The sequence below is a fragment of the Haemaphysalis longicornis genome, unplaced genomic scaffold (genome assembly GCF_048455015.1).
Source record: "Haemaphysalis longicornis isolate Haplotype H1 unplaced genomic scaffold, Haemaphysalis longicornis Haplotype H1 scaffold_13, whole genome shotgun sequence".
NCBI lineage: Eukaryota > Metazoa > Arthropoda > Arachnida > Ixodida > Ixodidae > Haemaphysalis > Haemaphysalis longicornis.
The window spans coordinates 91,695,005-91,714,960 of record NW_027526233.1 but is presented as its reverse complement, the minus strand read 5'-3'; the positions used below and the strand labels follow the sequence as shown (position 1 = coordinate 91,714,960).

Genomic DNA, 19,956 nt, shown 5'->3' with positions numbered 1-19,956 from the left:
CAGCCGTAATGAAAGCCAATTTGGGGAGGGAATGTATGCCATACAAAATGAAGGAAATACCTTTGCGAGGCTCCCAAACATCCCGAAACCTCTTAATAAGAAGTTGGTGACGGCGCAGAAAAATAATGCGTTGGGCAGAAGAAAAAAAAGCAAGAAACATTAATCCGATACAAGACAACAACGAAAGAAACAGAAGAAAGCCGCTTTATTTCCTGCTGTGCGATGAGCGTGTAGAGGCCGCTGCTTGGTACGTAGTATTAGACTGTTGAGTCTTCATAGGAGCATCTCAAAAATACTGCAGGGAAGCCTACGCATTTTGAATACTTATCGAGAAGCTCTGATCGCTGATCCTCGCGAATAAGCAAGAAAGGACGAGTTACACACGATCTTCTGACCGATACTCTGAAGAAAGTTGTTCTCTATCTCTTCGTGTGTTGCAAACTTGTGGGGGATACAGCTTCAAATGATTCAGATGCGTCAGAAGCTGGCAAAACAACTGAGTCGCTAGAAATACGCTTTTTAACGCACTACAGCAACGAAGCAGGCGATTTCTAGCCCAGGCACTGTTGCCCCTCACAAGCGGAGTGTAGCAGACGACAGCGGCGCGAATCCCTAAGCCGACGTCAGAGCCAGGGGGCGCCACTCAAAGATCTCACCGCCAATACAGCGGGTCTGAGCTTCCTTGATTTATTATATATATATATATATATATATATATATATATATATATATATATATATATATATATATATATATATATATATATATATATATATATATATATATATATAACAAGAGTTGCCATTCATGTGCTACACCAATGCAACTCAACCAACCACCGTTCATGCATCATGCATATCTCTTTGAAGTAATAAAGGGTGTGGTTAAGTGCATTTCACTTGTCTCTGGTTTCACTACGTGTAATGGGTAATCGTTGTGGGTGCTTCGCTTTGCAAGCACATTCGCAGAATGGATTGGAGCGCATTTTTTTTTCTCCATGTAGCAGTCCGAACACGGTGCCCACAACACAAGACGATGGCTATTTATAGACGTGCATTTCTCCTTTCCATTTCAGTTGCGTGTGAACTAGAATGCAGTTAGAAATAAAAATTGTTGGCACGCGGCGTGCGAACTAAAAAAAAAAAAAGGGTTCCCACGCGGCGTGCGAAGTAAAAATAAAAATTGTTCCCACGTGACGTGCGAATAGGGAGGACACCCCGTCACAGAACAGTGACAGTGCGGCTCGCAGGTCTCGAGAAACGAACTTTTCTTTTTCCTTGCCCTTCATGTTCGCCTTGTTCACGCTCGTGAATTTTGTAACCGCAGTTCCGTGGTTCCGTGTCAGTGCGGACGTGCTTCAGCCGCCGACACCGCTGCGCGCTTCGTAGCGCCGTCAGCATGTCACGGCCACGGTCAACTCCGCTGCCAAAACTGTGCACCGTCGTAGACTGCCCGAACGGCCGGGGAGTGCTGCCCGCGACGTCGGTCAGCGACGACGTCTTGCCAGTTTTCTATCACAAGCTGCCGGCGGAAGAATCTCGCCGTGTTCTGTGGCTGAACGCCGTGCCCCTGAGAAAAGCGAAGCTTGGGCAGATGAAGGTGTGTTCCCGCCACTTTGCGCCCAGCGACTACGAGCGCGACCCTACGTTGAGCGAGGCCTTCGGGGTTCCCTACAGGCGTCCCAAGCTCTCTGTCACCGCCGTTCCGTCGATGACACCACAGCAGCGTCCTGGATTGTTGGACAGCACCAGTGCGGTACGTGAGTGCTCTCAATTCCACAAACAAGAGATGAAAAATGCTTTCTAGACAAGTGTCGCGAGTGAATTGCATCATTTGGAATCAACGGGAACCTCGAGGGCATTGTTTTTTAGGGTTCCGCCGCTTCTCTAAACAGAGGAAAAGTTCTAAACTCTCGAGCTGTAAACTACTGTACGTGTTTCATTCAGCGGCAGCAGCCTTGGAGACACACACACACTCTACAAAAGGAAATTTACTCTTCGTTTCTCGATTTTATCTCGGCCAACTAGAGACTCATTTGTTAAAACGATCTTTGCGGATTGTATGTGGGCATTTTGTCTGTACATTTACTCGTATGTTTATCACTGCATTAACTAGTCATTGTCAAGCCCTGGCCAATCCCCCCTCTGTGGGTCTGAGCGAACGTTGGGTCTGAGCCACTATATTGGAGGTAAGAAAAATAAAAGTTACATTAAGCATTGTTTCAATTCTTGCACGTGTTTGACTGAAAAGCTGTAACGTGAGGAAATGAAGGTGAAATCGGTCACTTGTAAGGCCTACTGTTTCTTTGACGCGTTTGTCCAATGGGAGAACGTGTAGATAGTCATTGCTTGTGGAAAAATGCCAAGTGCCTTGAGCTGCTATTGATGTTTCATTAAGTGCCTTGTTATATGTTATATTAAAAGAAATATGAATGAAGCACACAGCCTCCAACGCATGTTGCACTGTCTGGCTGCACTGTCAGTAAACTGCACGCATGCGTACTTCTTCGAAAGTGTTTGAAAGTGTGGCCTACTGTTAGGCGAAATGCTTGGCAAAGGAGCGACGCCGGTCATTTATTTTTAGGCGTCTTGTTATGCTGTGTCGCCACTGAGCGTCTTGTTATCTACTACATTCGGGAGCCCAGTGCGCAGCAGGCTGATTGCAGCTAGCATCATGCCCTTCAATGATCATCCTGCTCAGTGGTGACGCAGCATGAAAAGGCGGCTCAAAATAAACAACGGGCATCGCTTCTTGATCTAGCATTTCACACAAATGTAGGCCACACTCTCAAACGCTCTCGAAGAAGTGTGCATGCGCGCATTTTACTGGCTTTGCAGTCAGATGGTGCAGCATGCGTCGGAGGCTGTGTGCTCCGTTGTTCGCGTTTATTTTAATCCCCCCTGTACTATGGCAGGTCAAGCTTGGTAAGATGGCCACATTTTAGCCATAGTTTCAATCATAAAGGCATACCATCTAACTTGCAACTTGCTGACCAAAAAGCGAGGGGTGGCGTGGTAATGGCAGTTTGTATCCATAGTCTCGATAAGTGAACATGCACTGTGAGAACATGCTGAAGTTAGTTATTGTGCCGTAAAAAGACCCCCACTCTCACTTGCAGGCTGGTGCTGAAATGGCAGTACAGGAACCCAGCCTGGCGGTTGACAGGCCCACCAAGGTATGCATGTGTAGTTGACAGTTGCCCAAAGTGAGAAATTTAACTCGCCAATACTGAAGATTGGGTGAGTTGACCGGTGTGATGTCTCAGTGGCTATGGCATGTCATGACGACTATTGGGGGCTTTATTGACGCGCCGACACAACGCAGGCGATGAGGCGCACCTTAGTGGAGTCCTCCAGATTAATTTTGACCACCTGGGGATCTTTAATGTGTGCTGAAATCTCAACCACACGGCTGTTTTCGCTTTTCGCCTCCATCAGAAAAGTGGCTGCCACAGCCGAGAATCCAACCCGCATCCTTAAAGGAGCACTGACACCAACTTTCGGCGTTAATGTTATTGCACAGTTTGCTTCCTTCACTCAACAGAATACCCTGGCTGAAATATGAGCGGCCTGCGACGCGGAGAACTTAGTTTAATTGGATCTCATTTATCGCGCCGACGGAGCAGCCACTCAGCAAATGGACATCAGCGTGACATCATCCGGGGAGAGCCAAAAGAAGTGACGCGGCAGTGCTCGTCAAAAGCTCGTGACGTCACTTCATGCGCGCGGCGGGCGGGCACAACACCCTCTCAAGTGGGTGCTGGTGACGTCCGCACAAAGCGGTGAGGTCAGGCAGGGGTCTGTCATATGCGCCGTTTGGGATGAAAGCGCGGGAGTTTGAAACGAACGATTTTCAGGCCGTTCAATGTAATTAACTATCGCGTGCTAAAGTATTTGAAGTGCTGTTCCAGGTTCGCCAGGCCATTAAGCATCGATAAAAGCAATAAAAGTGTAACATAAAATGTTCGTGTCAGTGCTCCTTGAAGCTCAGAAGCACAATGCCTTAGCCACTGGGCCACCGCGGCGGGTTTGGCTTGGAGTTATCTTCGCGATGTTCTTTTCCCCGGGGCTTCTCCTCCAAGCCGCCACAGCGCTGAGGATCTGACCCCGGGTATCTTCAACTGACAAACTCAGCTTCCGATACAAAAACTGTACATTTATTTACAGCCCAGTGGGCGGCTAAGAAAGAGAGCTCGAGCGGAGCCCACAGACGACAGCCCGAGAGCCCCCACGCTCAGACCTCCTCTCCTTGTGTTCATCTTCCCCTCATCCTGCCGCTGGGGGCCGGGGAAGGGGGAAAAGCGAGTCCTTCATCGGGGTCCATCCCCATGTGGTGGCCGTTAGTACATCCGGTGCGAGCAGGCACGGCCTTTCTCAGAATGCGCGGCGTTTCAAGGCGCCGCGCGGCACGTGTGTTTCATTTCTGCGATGCTCTTCCCAGGGACCGCACCAGTTAGTGTGTCGAAATGCCCGACACTTGGGCATGGCTTGCTGAGCCCGAGAACATGGGTTCGATTTCCGGCGGCCGCAGCTGCGTTTTTGGTGGAGGCGGAAAAAAAAAAAGAACGCCCATTTATTCGAGATTTCAGCGCACATCAAAGATCCCCAGGTGGTCCGAGTTAGCCCCGGAGCCCTCCACTATGCCACACGTTTACCTTCGTTGCGTTAAAAACCCAAAATCAGATTGAGCAAGTTGGTACTTCTAAAAGAAAATGAATGGCACTGGGCCCTGGACCGTACAGTGGTGACGGGGCCATACGGCTGGTTGCACTTCGTTGCGCAGGCAGCACGTTTCCCGACACGAAATGTAGTTTGCGGCGTGGCCCTCAGCTTGCCCTCAAGGACGTTCATGTGGATGGTGTTTTTTTTCTGTGTGATTCATGGGTTTGCGAATGCCTTGTCATAACAAGTAGCTACCATTGTTTTGCTCTGAAATTCCGGACAGCGCTGGTCTCCTACAACCGCAGACACACGACGAAATCAAGTGTGCCGGGTATTTATTTTCCTATCGCTGTTTCGAAACCCAAGTGACGGCTTGGGTTTCCTTGTTCATATGCAGGTCATTCTTTTATGCTCTGGTAATGTGTTCTGGTCATTGTGACACCCCGAAAAATGCTTCCTTGAATTCAAGGCTGACGTTGAAATAAAGATGGCGCCACGGGTCCCGCGACCGAGAGAAGACGCAGTGAAACATCCCCCTTGCGAGGGGCACGATCAAATGCAGAGCATTTCCGGGGGCGCACGACGTTAAGTAGTTTGCGTTACGTTAATGTTGTTGCACTTGTGGCAACTGCTGACAAGAGAGCGCTCGTCAGCAGTAATTTGAATGAGTCAACGATATAAGGCGTGTTTCTAGCGTCCCATTCTGTGTCGGCTTTGTGGCGCAGTGGGCAGAGCACCATGTACATTGCGTTCCGCCCGCAGGGTCGAGGGATCGAAAGCGGGCGCTGGATAGAATTTTTTTTTATATTGTAGGGAGGGGTGCGATGCGGAGTACAGATGTCAACGCGGGTGACATCGTGAGTTACTGAAATGCTCTGCATTTAAAGGTCTGGAATCCCAACCTGTTGCCAAGGGTACGTGCTCACAATTCAATGTGGTATTTTCTCTCCGTGTAGCGATAGACGCCAACCATCAGCTGTCTGGAATTTCTTTTTTTTTTTCTTTACAGGCCGCGTCTCCTCACGCCTGCATGGCAGCGACAGAAGTGCCCCACAACAAGCCAGCAGTGCAGCCGTCCAGATCCGGTGTTGGCCACGACAAGGCAGTGCAGGCCGGAGTTAGTCCCAGTGGCAGGAGCATTGGTGAGATGGGGAGCACTTATGTCACATCTCCTCCAAGGTTTTGTTTGGAAAGAAAGGCTGAACAATTGAGCGCATGTTTCCCCTGTCAGCAGTTCAGCTTATTCAACTTACGCCTGTTGGGATTTTGTTTGAAAATCTTGCTCATTGATTGGCGCATGTGCATCTCGTGCGAATGTTTAGTTTACACATTTGCTTGCTAGAACAAAATCACTGATTCGGACAGCGGTATGTGTACCACGTGATACGTCATTGACTGGTGACCGTAACAAACGAACCGCGGACGATGCAGGCTGACAACGGAAGGCTTCATTGCCGTTTGCTATTTTGGCGGGGGAAGACAGCAAAATAGTGCACTTTGTCGCGCGGAAGGCTGCCTAGTCTAGCAACCATGCCTCTCTGCTCGGAGCAGCGGGCATATCGAGATCGCCACTACGCCTCTATTTATCGACATTTTTATGCTCTTGGGAAGTTTCCCGCGAGATGCGTGCTTGTTTTGGCACGGTTACACGGTGGTACAGGGCTTTTGTGCCATGGGCATTTGACTTGTCAGACGCAAACATGAGTGGGCGACACACTGATCGCAGTGTTTTCCAGCTGCCTGCCCAGCGGTAGTAGTAGTAGTAGTGCCACTTTATTTTGCATTGGGTTCAGGGTAGTGGGGTGGCGGAGGCCCAATGGGCCCCCGTGACGTCCAGGGCTGTGTCCGTGACGGTTTCTTGTGCTGTGTGGTCAGAGCTCCCCAGAGCCTGCTCCCAGTGAGAAGAAGAGGAGGGGAAAGGGGTCGCGCGGACACTCACAGAGGGAGTGGAAGAGAGTGTCCAGCGTGCCACATGAGGGGCAGTTAGGGGAGGTGAATTGGTGTGGGTGAGTGTGCACAAGGAGAGTGCTGCGTGGGAAAGTGTAAGTTTGTAAGATCCGCCACATGTGCGCTGCCGGCGGAGTAAATGAAGGGTGCGGGGGAGGTAGGTTCCTGCGGAGGGGGCGGTAATGTTGAGTTATGTCCCTGTACGTAAGTAGGTACGCGTGGGACACTTCGGGGATGCCGTGTGTAGGCGTAAAAGAAACGGGAGCCCGGGATATCAAAGCCTGGGCGTGTTGGTGTGCCGTCTCATTACAACCTACGCCGGTGTGGGCCGGAGTCCACAGCAGCATCACGGGGTGGGTAGGGGGATTCTGACGAAGAATTTCGAGGGCAGCTACGGAAATGACGCCCTTTGTGTAATTTCGTAGGGCAGTTTGGGAGTCAGATAAAATGATCTGGGGAGTGGGTAATTGATTAAGGGCAAGGGCAAGCGCTGCCTCTTCTTCCACAGTTACCGAGGTGGTGGTGGCGACTGTAACTGAAACCCGAAGGATTGCTGGAGAAGCGCCTACTACAGCGAGTGCGAAGGCAGGACGGGTGGAGTAGGCCGCTGCGTCTACATAGAGCGTGTGCTCAGAGGGAGGGTAGCGGGGGAGATGTGCTTGGGCTCGGGCTAGACGGCGTCCGCGGTGGTAGGCTGGATGCATATTTTGCGGGATCGGCTTAATGTGGAGACGTGCGCGGAGAAGGCGGGGGATGCGAGCTGGAGCATCTAGTAGAAGCGGGGGATTGGCACTAATTCTATCGAGGATTGGCCGACCAGTTGGGGTCTGGGAAAGGCGAGTGAGCTGGGCCAGGCGATGGGCTTCGATTAGTTCGTCTATGGTATTATGTATACCAAGCGCGAGGAGTCATTGGGTGGGTGCGTGTGGCGGCAGTAGCAGCACGGAGTGATAGGCTCTTTGAAGTAAGGCATTGAGGGAGGTGCGTTGAGAGGGGGTGAGCTGTGCGTACGGGAGGGGATAGCAAAAACGGCTCACCAGGAAGCACGGCACAAGTCGCAGCCATTCTAATTCCGTTAGTCTATGTCTCCTAGATGCGATACATTGGATGGTGTGAGTGCACAAGAGATTTATAGTGGCTGTGCTGTTCCTGTTGGCTTGGAGATGCATGCCAAGAAGGCAAAGCTGGGAGAGGTGATACCAAAAGGAGAAGCGATGCTAGCCCGCAACAACGTCCGGAACTACGTCGGAAAGCCAAGAAAGGTAGAGCGCATGAAGTGACTGCAAAGAAAGCAGGAGTTATGAAATGCAGAACAAGAAAGCGTGGGCGCTACTTTCCTGCATGTATGCGTTCTCACTCACAGGGTTCGCAGAGGTCCTTGAAAACCTTGAAAACCCTTGAATTTAGAAGTGTCAATTTCAAGGCCTTGAATGTCCTGGAATTTTTAAATGGTCCTTGAAAACCCTTGATTTTTTCCGGACAGATTCAATGGCCCTGTCTTTTCACAAGAGTTTAAAGTGTTTGTCATGGATTTTAGGTCTTATGTAAAGAAACATTGTAACAATCAAGTTTTAGTGTATTGCGTGAAATTACAAGTTTGGTGGATTTTCATTATTTACAAGGCAACATTGGGAGCAGGTACTTCTCAATCTAATCTATATTGCGATACAATCCAGTGAAAGCCAGCTTCTGTTCTTTATCATGCATCTTCCGTCTAGTCTGTGGATGCTTGCTCATTGCATGTTTGCTGTGCCTCATACGCTCTATCTACGTTTGCTTTTACGTGCAAATGGTGGACATGTACATAGTTCATCTTACTTTGAAGCAACACTTGCTCGATTTAATTTCAGCTGATACTCTTGCTGACAAAGCAGGAGATGCAGGCAACATTAACTAAGTTTAGAAATCGAACAGCCTCAGCAAAACACAAAGAAAAAAGAAAAACCTCCAAATACCAGCCATGAAATAAAAAAAAATAAAGCTGGGGGACCATATACGAACCCGTTAGCACCTATCTAAATGTGCACTAATATGCTTAGGTATTGTGCAATAAAAAACTGTTGCATTGTGTTGGCAAAGTTATAAATAATCCCAGATAAAACATTAGATGGGGACCTTGAAAATGTGTTTTCTGGTCCTTGAAAGTCCTTGAAAACCCTTGAATTTTTGCTTTTGAAGTCTGTACGAACCCTGCACCCAGTACATACGTGATTTTACGTGGCTCATTCATGCAGCCAACGCTCTGGCCATATTTGCGCAATGACACTTTCGGTCGGCGTCCATCTTTGCCATCACCCTCAACCGCTCGAACCTGTTGCCCTTTTCGCCGCGTGCAGACGGTCCACACATGAAAAGTATGCTTTGTCCATCTGCGCTGTCGTCTGCTTGCTTTATCCTTAAAGGGGTACTGACACAAAATTTTGAAAGCGAGATAACTTCGGAGGTAGATTGGTGTGAACACACATACATCATGTGCAAAATATCAGCGGCGAATACAGCCTAGAACATATTTAAAATTTTTAAAGTGTGCGAAACGCAACCGACCAGCCAGCAGAGGACCACGCGCAATCGACATCCTGTGGATATTTTGTAAATAAACAACGTCCGAACACGTCACGAGTTTGTGTTTGCTGCTTCCATTCTGCTGGCGTTTTTTGCCGACTTGCCGCTCTAATCGGAGGGCGGAGCTTCTGCTCTTGAGAACGAACGACCTGATCGTTGGCTGTGATTTCGTCGGCTCATCGGGCAGCTGGCCGCGACCAAAGTTCTACAGCGATTCCAGGCACTGTTTTTATTACTTTTTATTTACATGGGACGCGAAAACGCGCCGGAGACACGAAAAGCCCACTGAGCAAGCCGCACGGTCGCTGTGCAGGCGGTGGCCACGGCCGCGAAGTGGCGCAGGCCGGCGCAGGTAGCTCGAGTGATAGCTTGTTACCGCTGCACGAAATTGTACCCAAGTCCCAACCATGGCAGCTTATATAAGAAAGGAGATAATGATGCGATGGCGGGTTGCATTTGCACCGCTTACGAGAGTGGCAATCGAATATCCGCCACAGTGCTAAGCTGAACACATCTGTAGGCAGACCTGTAGGCAGACCGACCGGCTGCTCCCAGCGTACGTCTTGCCGCCCCCTGTCGCGCGTCGTTCTTTAGCTGCGGTAGCATTTGCACTCGCAGCGCCTGCGTCACGTCCACGGTCACCTTTTAATTAAGCGGCTCACGAGATCAGTACGGGGGGGCATTCGCAGAAACTGCTGGCGATGCGGATTCGACAGTGCTACGGCAGATCTGCTCTGTGATATTCCTCCGACGGTGACGTGGTCATAAAAAATGGTGTTGCGATTCTTCTGCCTCCTAGGAAGCGGTTGTTGCTATTCATGGTGTCCCGCAGGCCTGCAGGTGGACGTCACCCCGAGGGAGAAGTGCCACAGTGCAGTGCAGACCGGTGTTGAGGACGCCGCCCCACCGCCGCGTGTGCCAGAGGAACAGCCGAGGTGGGAGATCGTCAACGTGTACGTGCTGTTGTCCAAGGGCTCACCCGTCCACCAGAAAGTCGACAAATCGGTCGCCGCCCACGCACCAAACGACACACCGGGGACACGGAATGACACGCCGGGTGACGAGTGAGTGCACCCCACTTGTAAGGCTTCAGTGCCGTGCTTGGGAGTGCCGTTAGGCCTAGCAGCCCAGCGTTGTCAACGGGGGGACGACACCTCTGATGGCAGGGGCACGCCTAGTGTGCATGCTCCCACACTCCCATGAGGAGACGTTTGGGGTTCTCAACGATGGGGTTCTCAGCGGCGTCCACGCGCGTATTTCAGCTGTTATATTGTGCATTTTGCTTTCTTTTTAAGCAGACTACAGTCGAACGCTGCAACGAACGCCGCTTCAACGAAATTTCCGCTTCAACGAAATATTTCCAATTCCCCGTCAGCCAGCCATAGAAGTCCATGCAACAAAGTCCTCGCCACAACGAACCATTTGTCAGGCTTGCTTTCGCTTCAACGAAATTTTCGATGATTTGGGCTGGGTTTGAACAATTATTTTACAATAAAATAAGCATAGCGCCAGCTATCTGTAACTTTTTATACATTCAGGACGCTTAGTTTCACCGAAAACATGCGCGGTGCGGCCACACCGCCACAAAAAAAAAAAAAAAAAAAAAAAAAACAAAAACAAAAAAAAACATAGGCGGACGCCATTGTTTGATGGTGATAACGATGTGGCTGGCCGTCTTTACATGAGGCGCAGGCCCGGTTCGCCAAGTCGGAGCTACAGCCAATCCGTATCCAGTTGGTTGAAATCGCACAAATGTGCTCCGCTGCTGGCGCGGCGCCGTCATGTATGCGTTGTGAGCAGCTGTCCTTCTACCATTCTTAACAGCCAAAAGCAAAAATCATGTTTGCGTGTTTGGTCTTGAAGCCAAGTCATCCTATCTTAGTCATGAGCACGCAGTTGTGTTAAATGCAAGCGCGCGCGTCTAACCTGCCAAGGTCAGTAGCTGCCGCGCCGTGTCAGATGATAAGATAACGGCACTGCTCCTGCTACAAGTGAGAGGGGGGCTTCCGACGCCTAGCAGCTATCTGCAAGTAATCAGCTCGGTGGACATGCCTTGTTGTACAGCAATACGTTTTGCGCCTGCATTTCTTCACCCCACTCCGCAACGCGTTCTTCGCGTGCAGTGAAAGAACAGATAACCATTGGTATGTTTGTTATCCGAATAAACATGACGTTATTGCGCGTCACTCCTTTTTCTAAACATTGTATTATGCTGCCAATGATGTGGAAGCATACGGCGCTATTTTTCTGGCCTTTCCGTGGTGTGTTGCGGCAGATTTCGCCTCAACGAATTTTCGCTTTAACGAAATTTTTCGCACGTCCTGTCAATTTCGTTGTAGCGGGATTCGACTGTATACGAAAATACGGTGAATTTCAAGAGGTCGAAATTTTGAGTGCAGTTGGCCTTTAAAAGGAACCGCTCCACATGGTGTTGCAAAATGAGCTTGCTTGGCGAATTAGGTTTCGGGGTATGGGCTCCTAGGCCTTTAAATTAGGCTCCTAGGCCTTTAAAAGCAGGCTTAGCTCCAGGAGGAGCGATCATTGCTTCGATGTCTGGATCAGCATTTGCCACAGCCGTGAGGACTAGCGGTCACCGCGCGTTAGGCAAGCTTGACACGAAGGGCCGAAAAGTGAGTGCACAGGGGTGACCGTTCACGTGGCTGTGTGATGAGACCAACAAGCTGCGTGCACGTTGCATCTTGTGAGGCTACTTGGCGGGCTGCTAGGGGCCCGCAGTCAGAAGCGTTGCCGCACTGACGTCACTAGAGTGAGGGTGCGGTGCTCTGGCAAAGCGCGCAGGACTAATTGCGCAAGGAAAAAGTGACCAGTATGTTTCTGCTGTTTCACGGTGAATACCGCCTTTGAGAGAGTGAGGGAGTCATTTCAAGCAGAGGGAGAAAGGAGACAGCTTACAAAGGGGCGACGGGTTTTTCTTTCGTATTCCCTGTTTCTTTGAAGAATCCCCCTTTAGCCTCCAACCCTCGAAGAAAAATGCAGCAGTGCCGGTTGCCATTTTTGTGCGAAGGGGGCGGGGGGGGGGGGGGGGAAGGTGGGAGGGCTTGCGCACTAAGGACTTCGGCATTGGCGTCATGAAAACAGGTAATGGCAGCACACAGGTCTGGACGGAAAGATGTGACCGCGGCAGACTGTGACGTCGAATCACATGACTGATTGGACTGCGAGCACAGTCCGGCACGTGGATGGGCCTTAGTGTGCACAAAATGGGCAGCGCTGCACGTATCACACACTCTGCTGTGTGACTCGGTATCCAGTGGCCATTAGATGTCGTCAAAGGGAGAGACAGCAGTGCGTATAAGACGGGTGAGTTGATGCGTGTTCGGCGATGACGTAGACTTACTAAGAAACTCAATGGATGATGGACTAAGTGCAAGGAATTGAAGACAAACGACGAGATGGGCACCCTGCACACCAGCTAACTCAACCGGCGATAAGCGCACGCCTTCCGCGCAGCCTTAGCATGCCAAGAGAAAAACCAGTACGTTTTGAACATAAGCAGTCATGGCGACACCAACGGTCATTAGTGTAGACGATCGCGCGACCCGTGGCTCTGACTTAAAAAAAAATGCCTACAAAGAAAGAGAAATTGACTCTGAGGCAGGGAACGATTGGCAGGGGGAAGCCAGCTGCCCCGCCCTTTTTTCCTTCCCCAGCACTCTGCGCTTATTTGACGGTCGGAATCAATACAAACACACAAATATCTTGGAGGTCGCGGTTCTTTTAGATGCGACTGCATCTCATTCACTTGCCTTGTCCCTCCATACGGCGTTGTTATTGTCTGTCCACACCCCTCCCCCATTCTCCTCGCCGCGCTCGCTGCGCTCGCCGCTGCTCACCCCCTCTCCTCTCCGATAGCGAACACTCTCTCGCGAGGGGCATTGGATTAGATTGGATTGGATTGGATTGGATTAAAGTGGATTGTGTTGGATTGTGTTGCGTCATAGCCGTGGTCGTTCCAGCACCGGCGTTCCGATTTCGGGCACGTGCATAGACTTGATCTTCGCTGCAAATTGCACGGTGGTCCCGTTACTTCACCATCCATTACCCGTACACTTCAGCGACCACAAGGCCGTCATCATTAATGTTACGCCGCGTGTTTCACACAATTAGAGAATCAACCCAACGGAAACACCAAGTGAACCCCCAAGATGCGTCGCATCTCCACAGGGTTCCCCTCACGGGAAGGTGGGGTAATTTTTTGTTTCCCTCTCCTGACCGACAGCACGTGGAGGAATTGCGGGCAGAGAGAGAGCCGGTAGGCCAGTTTGGTGGCTCCTATAGCCGCACGCGATCAGCAAACTTGGCGAAGCCTCTTTTCATGCGGATGTGGTTAGTGTCGCGCGTACTGGGGCATATATCGCCTGCAAAAGCCTGTGATGGTATCTTAGCCCTGCCACTTTAGCGCCTACTGGGTGCGACCTGGTTGCGGGTGACCAAGTTTTGCACCAGCATGCAAACCATGCACGGACGTGATGGCAGTTTCTTACCGAACTGGATCAGACAGGAATTTAATTAGAAAACTAAACAATGTTGGTGGCTTTGTTGTTGGCGTTCTTATTCTAGTAAGTTTCTCATGCAGCAGTTGTGTCATAGTAACGGTAAGAATTGCTGAGCACGGCTGCTCTCGTACAGGGACGGCGGAATGTCAGGTAAGTGGCGTTTTGGTTCGGACAAAACGCTGTTAAATAGGCAGCAAAATCGTCTGGGGCAGTGTGTACACTTGAAGTAATTCTTTAACATCAACGTAGGATACTCAAAAGCACTCCTTAAATCGGAAAAATAGCTAAATATTGTTCTCCAGAGATATAACGCACCTTGTCGCCCGTGTGAGAAAGCCTGTCTCGTCTGCTTTGTTTCCCCTCTATTCATTTTCGCTTTGGCGATGCTAGGGCCCCAATAGAGCCTCTTATAATGGAACTCTATGCCTCCACAGAAGAAAGAAAGCGAGCTTCTTTTCACCTCCATGGCTGGCCCTTGCGTATATAGGAGGCTCTCCGCATGCGCAGTTCGTCAATGTGACGCGCGTTGTGGGGTGTAGCTCAGTAGCTTTGCTGCTCTAGTCACAGGTCTTGTCCTAGGGGAACGAGAGAGACCTTTCTGTTTCCTTGCCCTTGTGTTTTGCGTTGTTCATGCTTGCAGTGAACATGTTGTTCATGCTCGTTGTTCATGCTCACGTTGTTCATGCTCGCAATGAACACAATGAATTTTATAACCGCAGTTCCACATCGGTGCAGACGGGCTGCAGCCACCAACTTCGTAGCGCCGTCAGCATGTCAAAGCCACGTTCAACTCCGCTGCCAAAACGGTGCACTGTTGTAGACTGCCCGAATGGACGGAGAGGACGGCGTATGACGTCGGTCAGCGAGGACGTCCTGCCAGTCTTCTATCACAACTTGCCGGCTGAAGAATCTCGCCGTGCGCTGTGGCTGAACGCCTTGTCCCTGAGAAATGATATGCAGACGGTGAAGGTGTGTTCCCGCCACTTTGCGCCCAGCGACTACCAGCGCGACCCTACGTTGAGCCAGGCCTTCGGGGTTCCCTACATGCGCCCCAAGCTCTCTCTCACCGCCGTTCCGTCCATGACACCCCACAAACATCCTGGATTGTTGGACAGCACCAGTGCGGCACGTGAGTGCTCTCAATTCCACACACAAAAAAAGAATTGATTGATTGATTGATTGATTGATTGCAGGGTTTAACGCGGCGACGCAACGCAGGCGATGAGGTGCGCCGTTGTGGAGGACTCCGGATTAACTTTGACCACCTGAGGATCTTTAATGTGCGCCGAAGTCTTGTGCACACGGGCGTTTTTGCTTTTCGCCTCCATCAGAAAAGCGGCCGGGAATCGAACCCGCGACCTCGTGCTCAGCAGCACAATGCCTTAGCCACTGAGCCACCGCGGTGGGCAAAAAAAAAAAAAAAAAGGTGTGCTTTCTAAATAAGTGTCGCGAGTGAATTGACATTATTTGGAATCAATGGGAACCCCAAGAGCATTATTTTTTAGAGTTTCACCGCTTCTCTCAACAGAGAAAAAGTTCTCTAGCCGTACCATTTTAACACTTCCGTGACCACGAAAAAAATCGGGTGTTTTTCGGTGTTCCAGGAAATATTTTTTTCTTGCCACAGGAAATGAGTGGTGCTGAAGTGTGAGATACGAAACGATAGAGAAAGAATAGGGCTTTCTAATGGTAATAATATCAAAAAACATATTTAATACACATTTAAAGAAAATTATCAAAAGAAGAAAAAGCATAAAAAAATGACAGAAACATCAATGCCACTTTGCACAGGGTGCGCATTAAATACATTTGAAATATTCAATGTGAGCATAAGACCCTTACAAAGTAATACTGCGAAAATGAGCTCTGTAAGTACAAAAGTTATTTACATGCATACAATTTTATAAACATTGGTGCCTACCGGTTGTTCTTGGGTAGTCCAAGAAATATTTTCTTTCCTTGCCACAGGAAATGATGGATGCTAAAGTTTGTTACGAAATGATAGAGGAAGAATGGGGCTTTCCAACAGTAATAATTTGAAACAGCAGATGTATTACGAATTTATCAAAAAATTGTGACAACAAAAAAGGTAACAAAAAGAAAAAAATTGATGATAACCTCAATGCTTAGGCATATAAACAATTTGAAATATACACTTTGAACATAAGACTGTTATAAAATAATACTGCAAAAAAAGAGGTCTTTAAGTACTAAAGTTATTTACATGCAAAAATATCTACAAACAGCGACGTGCTTCTCCGGAGCGCCACACCAAGGTCAATAACAGGACGTCTTCGTGGAAAGAACTTTGCTCTCTGTGCAGCCAGCACCAAATGGTCTCGCCCGAACGTCGTTGACACGGTGCAGATGAGAGCTGGGGCCTTTATAACAGGGCTGGATCTGTTTCAACAGCACGCCCCCGCGATACGGCGACCAGAGAAGAAAGTGAAACCTGGTGATGGTCCGGGACGACTTCACGTCCTTTCACTGTCCGTACTAAAGTCTGACGAATCGAAGTCGTCTTACGTGTCTGTGCTGCTACCATCATGCACAGATTCAAGCTCAGTTACCGCCGTTCGCGCAAAGCATCGGCCAGCGGCGGCGACGCCGTAGTTGAAACCACGTGAGCACGTCTGCCCGCCGGCGAAGGACATTTAAAAATTCCCCTCGCTGCGCAAAAACGAAACTTGCAAGCGAAACTGATAAAATATTTTCTCTTTTACCATTCGAATGGCGTTAGCGGTGCAGAAGCACTCGGAGAGCACCAAAATTTGAATTTGTATTCATCGATAGCATACTTTCAATGGAAATAGGCACGGTCACGAAAGTGTTAACTCCTGAGCCTCGGCTGAAAACTGCTGCGTGTTTTATTCAGTGCCAAGAGCCTTCGCTTCGTGATTTTATCTCGGCCAACGAAAGATTCCTTTGTTAAAACCATTTTTTCATCACGTCTCCCCGCGTTTGCGGAGTGTATTTGGTCATTTTTTCTGTACATTTACTCGTATGTTTCATCGCTGCCTTAACTACTCATTATCGAGCCGTCGCCAATCCCGCTCTGTGGCTCCGAGCCACTGCATTAGGGGCAAGAAAAATACTAGTTACATTTAAGCATTGCTTCAATTCTTGTTCGTGTTTGACTAGAAAGCGGTAATGTGAGGAAATGAAAGTGGAATCAGTCACTTGTAAGGCCTACTATTCTTTGGTTGACGCGTTTGTCCAGTGGGAGAGCGTGTAGGTAGCCATTGCTTGGGGAAAAATGTTCAGGGACATGAGCTGCTGCTATTGGTGTTTCATTCAGTGCCTCGTTATATGTACTCTGGGAAATCAAGCTTGGTACATAAGATGCCCACATTATATCTATAGTTTCAATCATAAAGGCATTCTGTCTAACCTGCAAGCTACTGACCAAAGAAGCGAATGGCAACAGGGTAATGGTATTTTGTATTCATAGTTTGAGTCATAAAGCAATCGAAGTGTTCGGTCTTGTTGGTTCATACTTCAAACACGGGAGCACAAAAAAAAGAGTATACACACACACATAGCGCTATGTGTGTGTAGCCTCCTTCTTTGTGTCCCGTCTTGAGCGCTGTTTTTGTTTGAAGTCACAAAGGCATTCTGTCTAACCTGCAAGCTACTGACCAAGAAGCGAACGGCGGAATGGTAATGGTACTTTGTACCCATAGTTTCAATCAGTGGACATGCACTGTGAGAACTTGTTTTGAAGTTACTGCGCTGTAAAAGGGCCCTCACCCTCATTTGCAGGCTGGAGTTTAAATGGCAAGACAGGAACCCAGCCTGGCGGTTGAGCGGCCCACCAAGGTACGTATCTGCAAAGGACAATGGCCCAAACTCAGTGAGAACTAGCCAATTCTGAGGATTGGGCGAGTTACCCGGTGTGATGGCTCCGTGGCTAAGGCATGGGCTGGTGGTGAGCCTAAGGACATGGTTTTGATTTCTGGCTGCAGCGGCTGATTTTCTAATGGAGGCGAAAAGCGAAAGCGCCCGTGTGTTGAGATTTGGGTGCACATCGAGTTAACCGTGGAGCCCGCCACTGCGGTGCACGTCTTAGCCCAGGTTAGCTTCGTTGCATTGAACACGCAAAATCGGAATGAGCAAAGTAAATGGCACAGGAGTAGCAAAGCCAAAGCAAATGAGTAGAAACGGACAGTGCTGTGTTCATTTGTATTCTCTATCTTGTGTTTCTTTTCGTGTGATGTTTATTCTTTTCAAGTGAGAAATGTCTTCTTGTTGTTGTGACACCTCAACGCTTCCTTGAATTCCAGGCTGACGTCGAAATGAAAGTCCGGGATCCCAACCTGTTGCCAAAGGTACGTGTGCCCAATTCGATGAGTATTTTCTCTTTGTGTAACGATAGACACCAACCATCAGCTGTCTGGAATTTCTTCTTGTCTTTTTTTACTGGCCGCTTCCACCCATGCCTGCACGGCAGCGACAGAAGTTCCGCACTACAACCCAGCAGTACAGCAGATCCGGTGTTGGCCACGACAAGGCAGTGTTGGCACAAGTTCATCCCTGTGGGAGGAGCACTGGTGTGATGGTGAGAGCGCTTTCATCACATTGCATTGAGGGGTGAGACAGCTGTGCATATTGTGCAGTTTTGATACAACTGCACCAGGCTTTCCCAAAAATGTGAAAATTGCGCCAAACTGCTTCGAAACAACTGGAGAGGCAAGGATTTTGACACTTGTGCCAGTTTCTGTGGGGCAAAAGGCCGAGTTGATGACATGGTTTTCCAAGCAGCCCAAGTGGTGCTGTTTTTTTTTTTGAAAGGATGAGGTGCTTGCTCATCTTGATTATCACTAGGTCAGCTGAACCCCCGTCTTAGGCCTTCCGGTCACCTGTAGTATCGTCGCTCGCTCGCGAAGACAAAAGACTGAAAAAGAAAGACTGCGTAACGAAGCAAACTGTAACTTCCAAAGCGTGATTCGCTCTTCGGCTGCATTCGCCGGAATGGCCTTCGTTGTTGGGTATTGCAATAGCAACAAAAATCATGGCTGCTGGGTGAAGCGGCCTTGGCGTAGTTCAAGCGTTCTGTGTGCTTCACCAATCTTTTCTCTGGTTCAGGTTAAGGTGTCAGTTGGGTTCTCATTGGGTAATTTTAACTGTTGTGGTACTGAACAGTGACGCTAAGGCGGGGATAATGTTGAGAACGTGTGCCAGATCACGGGAAGTTGCACGGCTCGAAAGGAGTCCATTTGAAAACAATGTGGGGTCAACTTCGCCGTGGCTTGTACTTGAGTGTAAAATGCTGTTCATGGGGTTCATGAAGTGAACCTTTGCACTTCTTGCGGTGTTATAAGACGGTCAGTTACTGCTTCGTTCGACAGCATGCTCGCTAGCCTCGGGAATCAAACACTTTAGAATTAGGGTGCGGCGCACACTGCATCCCTGCGAGGGGTGGCGGGGCATGTGCGCTTGATATTAGGACTGGTCACACGAATGGTAATAATTGATGTACATGAAGTGAAATAATGCCAGAAGCGAGGTGGCTGCACATCGCACTGTTACTTAACTCCTTCATTACCGCTGGAAATTGACCAATTTTGAGGGGTCTAACAAAACATTTTTTCTGTGCTATACACATTGGTTAGGCACACACTGCAGGGATATTAACTCTTTCGCTACCGCAGAAAATTGACCAATTTTGGGGGGTCCAAGAAAACATTTTTTTTTTCTGCTAAAAAATTATTTAGGCACTAATTGCAGGAGCACAAAATGCAGATTATTTAACGGCCTTTCCAATAACACCAGTTTTTTAAAGGTTTTCATATATCATAGTTGTGAAAAAAATATCAAAATCAAAAGTTTTGTCAAGTTGTCGAAAAAAATGATAAAAAAGGAGTTGTGTATATCAAACCACCGGTAGTAGAAAAAAATTAGAATATACATTTTGCAGGGAAACATTTCAAAAACACACCCTAAAAAAAATGTCGACTTGCGCGGAACAGTTTTTCAGATATAAAAAAAAAATGTTAGCACGCACGGTGCTCGTGTCATGCGGTGAAGCCCAACCTCTAATTCAAACTGTGCAATTTTGGGTGGTTCCTTGGAATAAATCTGGCGGTTTGACGTTATCAGAGGCACCAATTTGCCCCCACATAACGTAAAAACATCTTGTCAATGGCTGACTTTGCATTTACAGCGAGCACAATATTTGGGACAAGCACGCGATGCAGAAAAAAACATGCATGAAGTTGAAAACGGAACGCCGTGGCTGATGTTTGTTGTCGTTCACGGTCAGTTATCTC

The 19,956-nt window shown here is 48.8% G+C and overlaps 1 protein-coding gene across 2 annotated transcripts; it reads left to right on the top strand.

Annotated features, from left to right (window-relative positions):
• Positions 1-1,230: 1,230 nt before the first annotated feature.
• LOC144164142 (uncharacterized) lies at positions 1,231-18,016 on the top strand. Of its 2 annotated transcripts, none has more exons than XM_077694677.1 (6): positions 1,231-1,755; positions 3,119-3,175; positions 5,671-5,803; positions 10,003-10,234; positions 14,407-14,816; positions 17,971-18,016. In XM_077694677.1, exons 1-6 carry the CDS (start codon positions 1,399-1,401, stop codon positions 17,973-17,975), a joined length of 1,194 nt encoding a protein of 397 aa, XP_077550803.1. In that variant the 5' UTR covers positions 1,231-1,398; the 3' UTR covers positions 17,976-18,016. The 2 variants fall into 2 exon arrangements, with proteins under 2 accessions (XP_077550803.1, XP_077550802.1); XM_077694676.1 differs by lacking the exon at positions 17,971-18,016 and adding an exon at positions 17,450-17,507.
• The last annotated feature ends 1,940 nt before the right edge of the window (positions 18,017-19,956 follow it).

What these genes read in the sequence shown, in the direction of transcription:
- LOC144164142 (XM_077694676.1), top strand. Translation starts at nt 1,399, where the DNA reads ATGTCACGGCCACGGTCAACTCCGCTGCCAAAACTGTGCACCGTCGTA. An exon ending in AATGACACGCCGGGTGACGA is followed by an intron (nt 10,235 to 14,406) that starts GTGAGTGCACCC and finishes TTATAACCGCAG; the next exon opens with TTCCACATCGGTGCAGACGG. An exon ending in GGACAGCACCAGTGCGGCAC is followed by an intron (nt 14,817 to 17,449) that starts GTGAGTGCTCTC and finishes CCTCATTTGCAG; the next exon opens with GCTGGAGTTTAAATGGCAAG.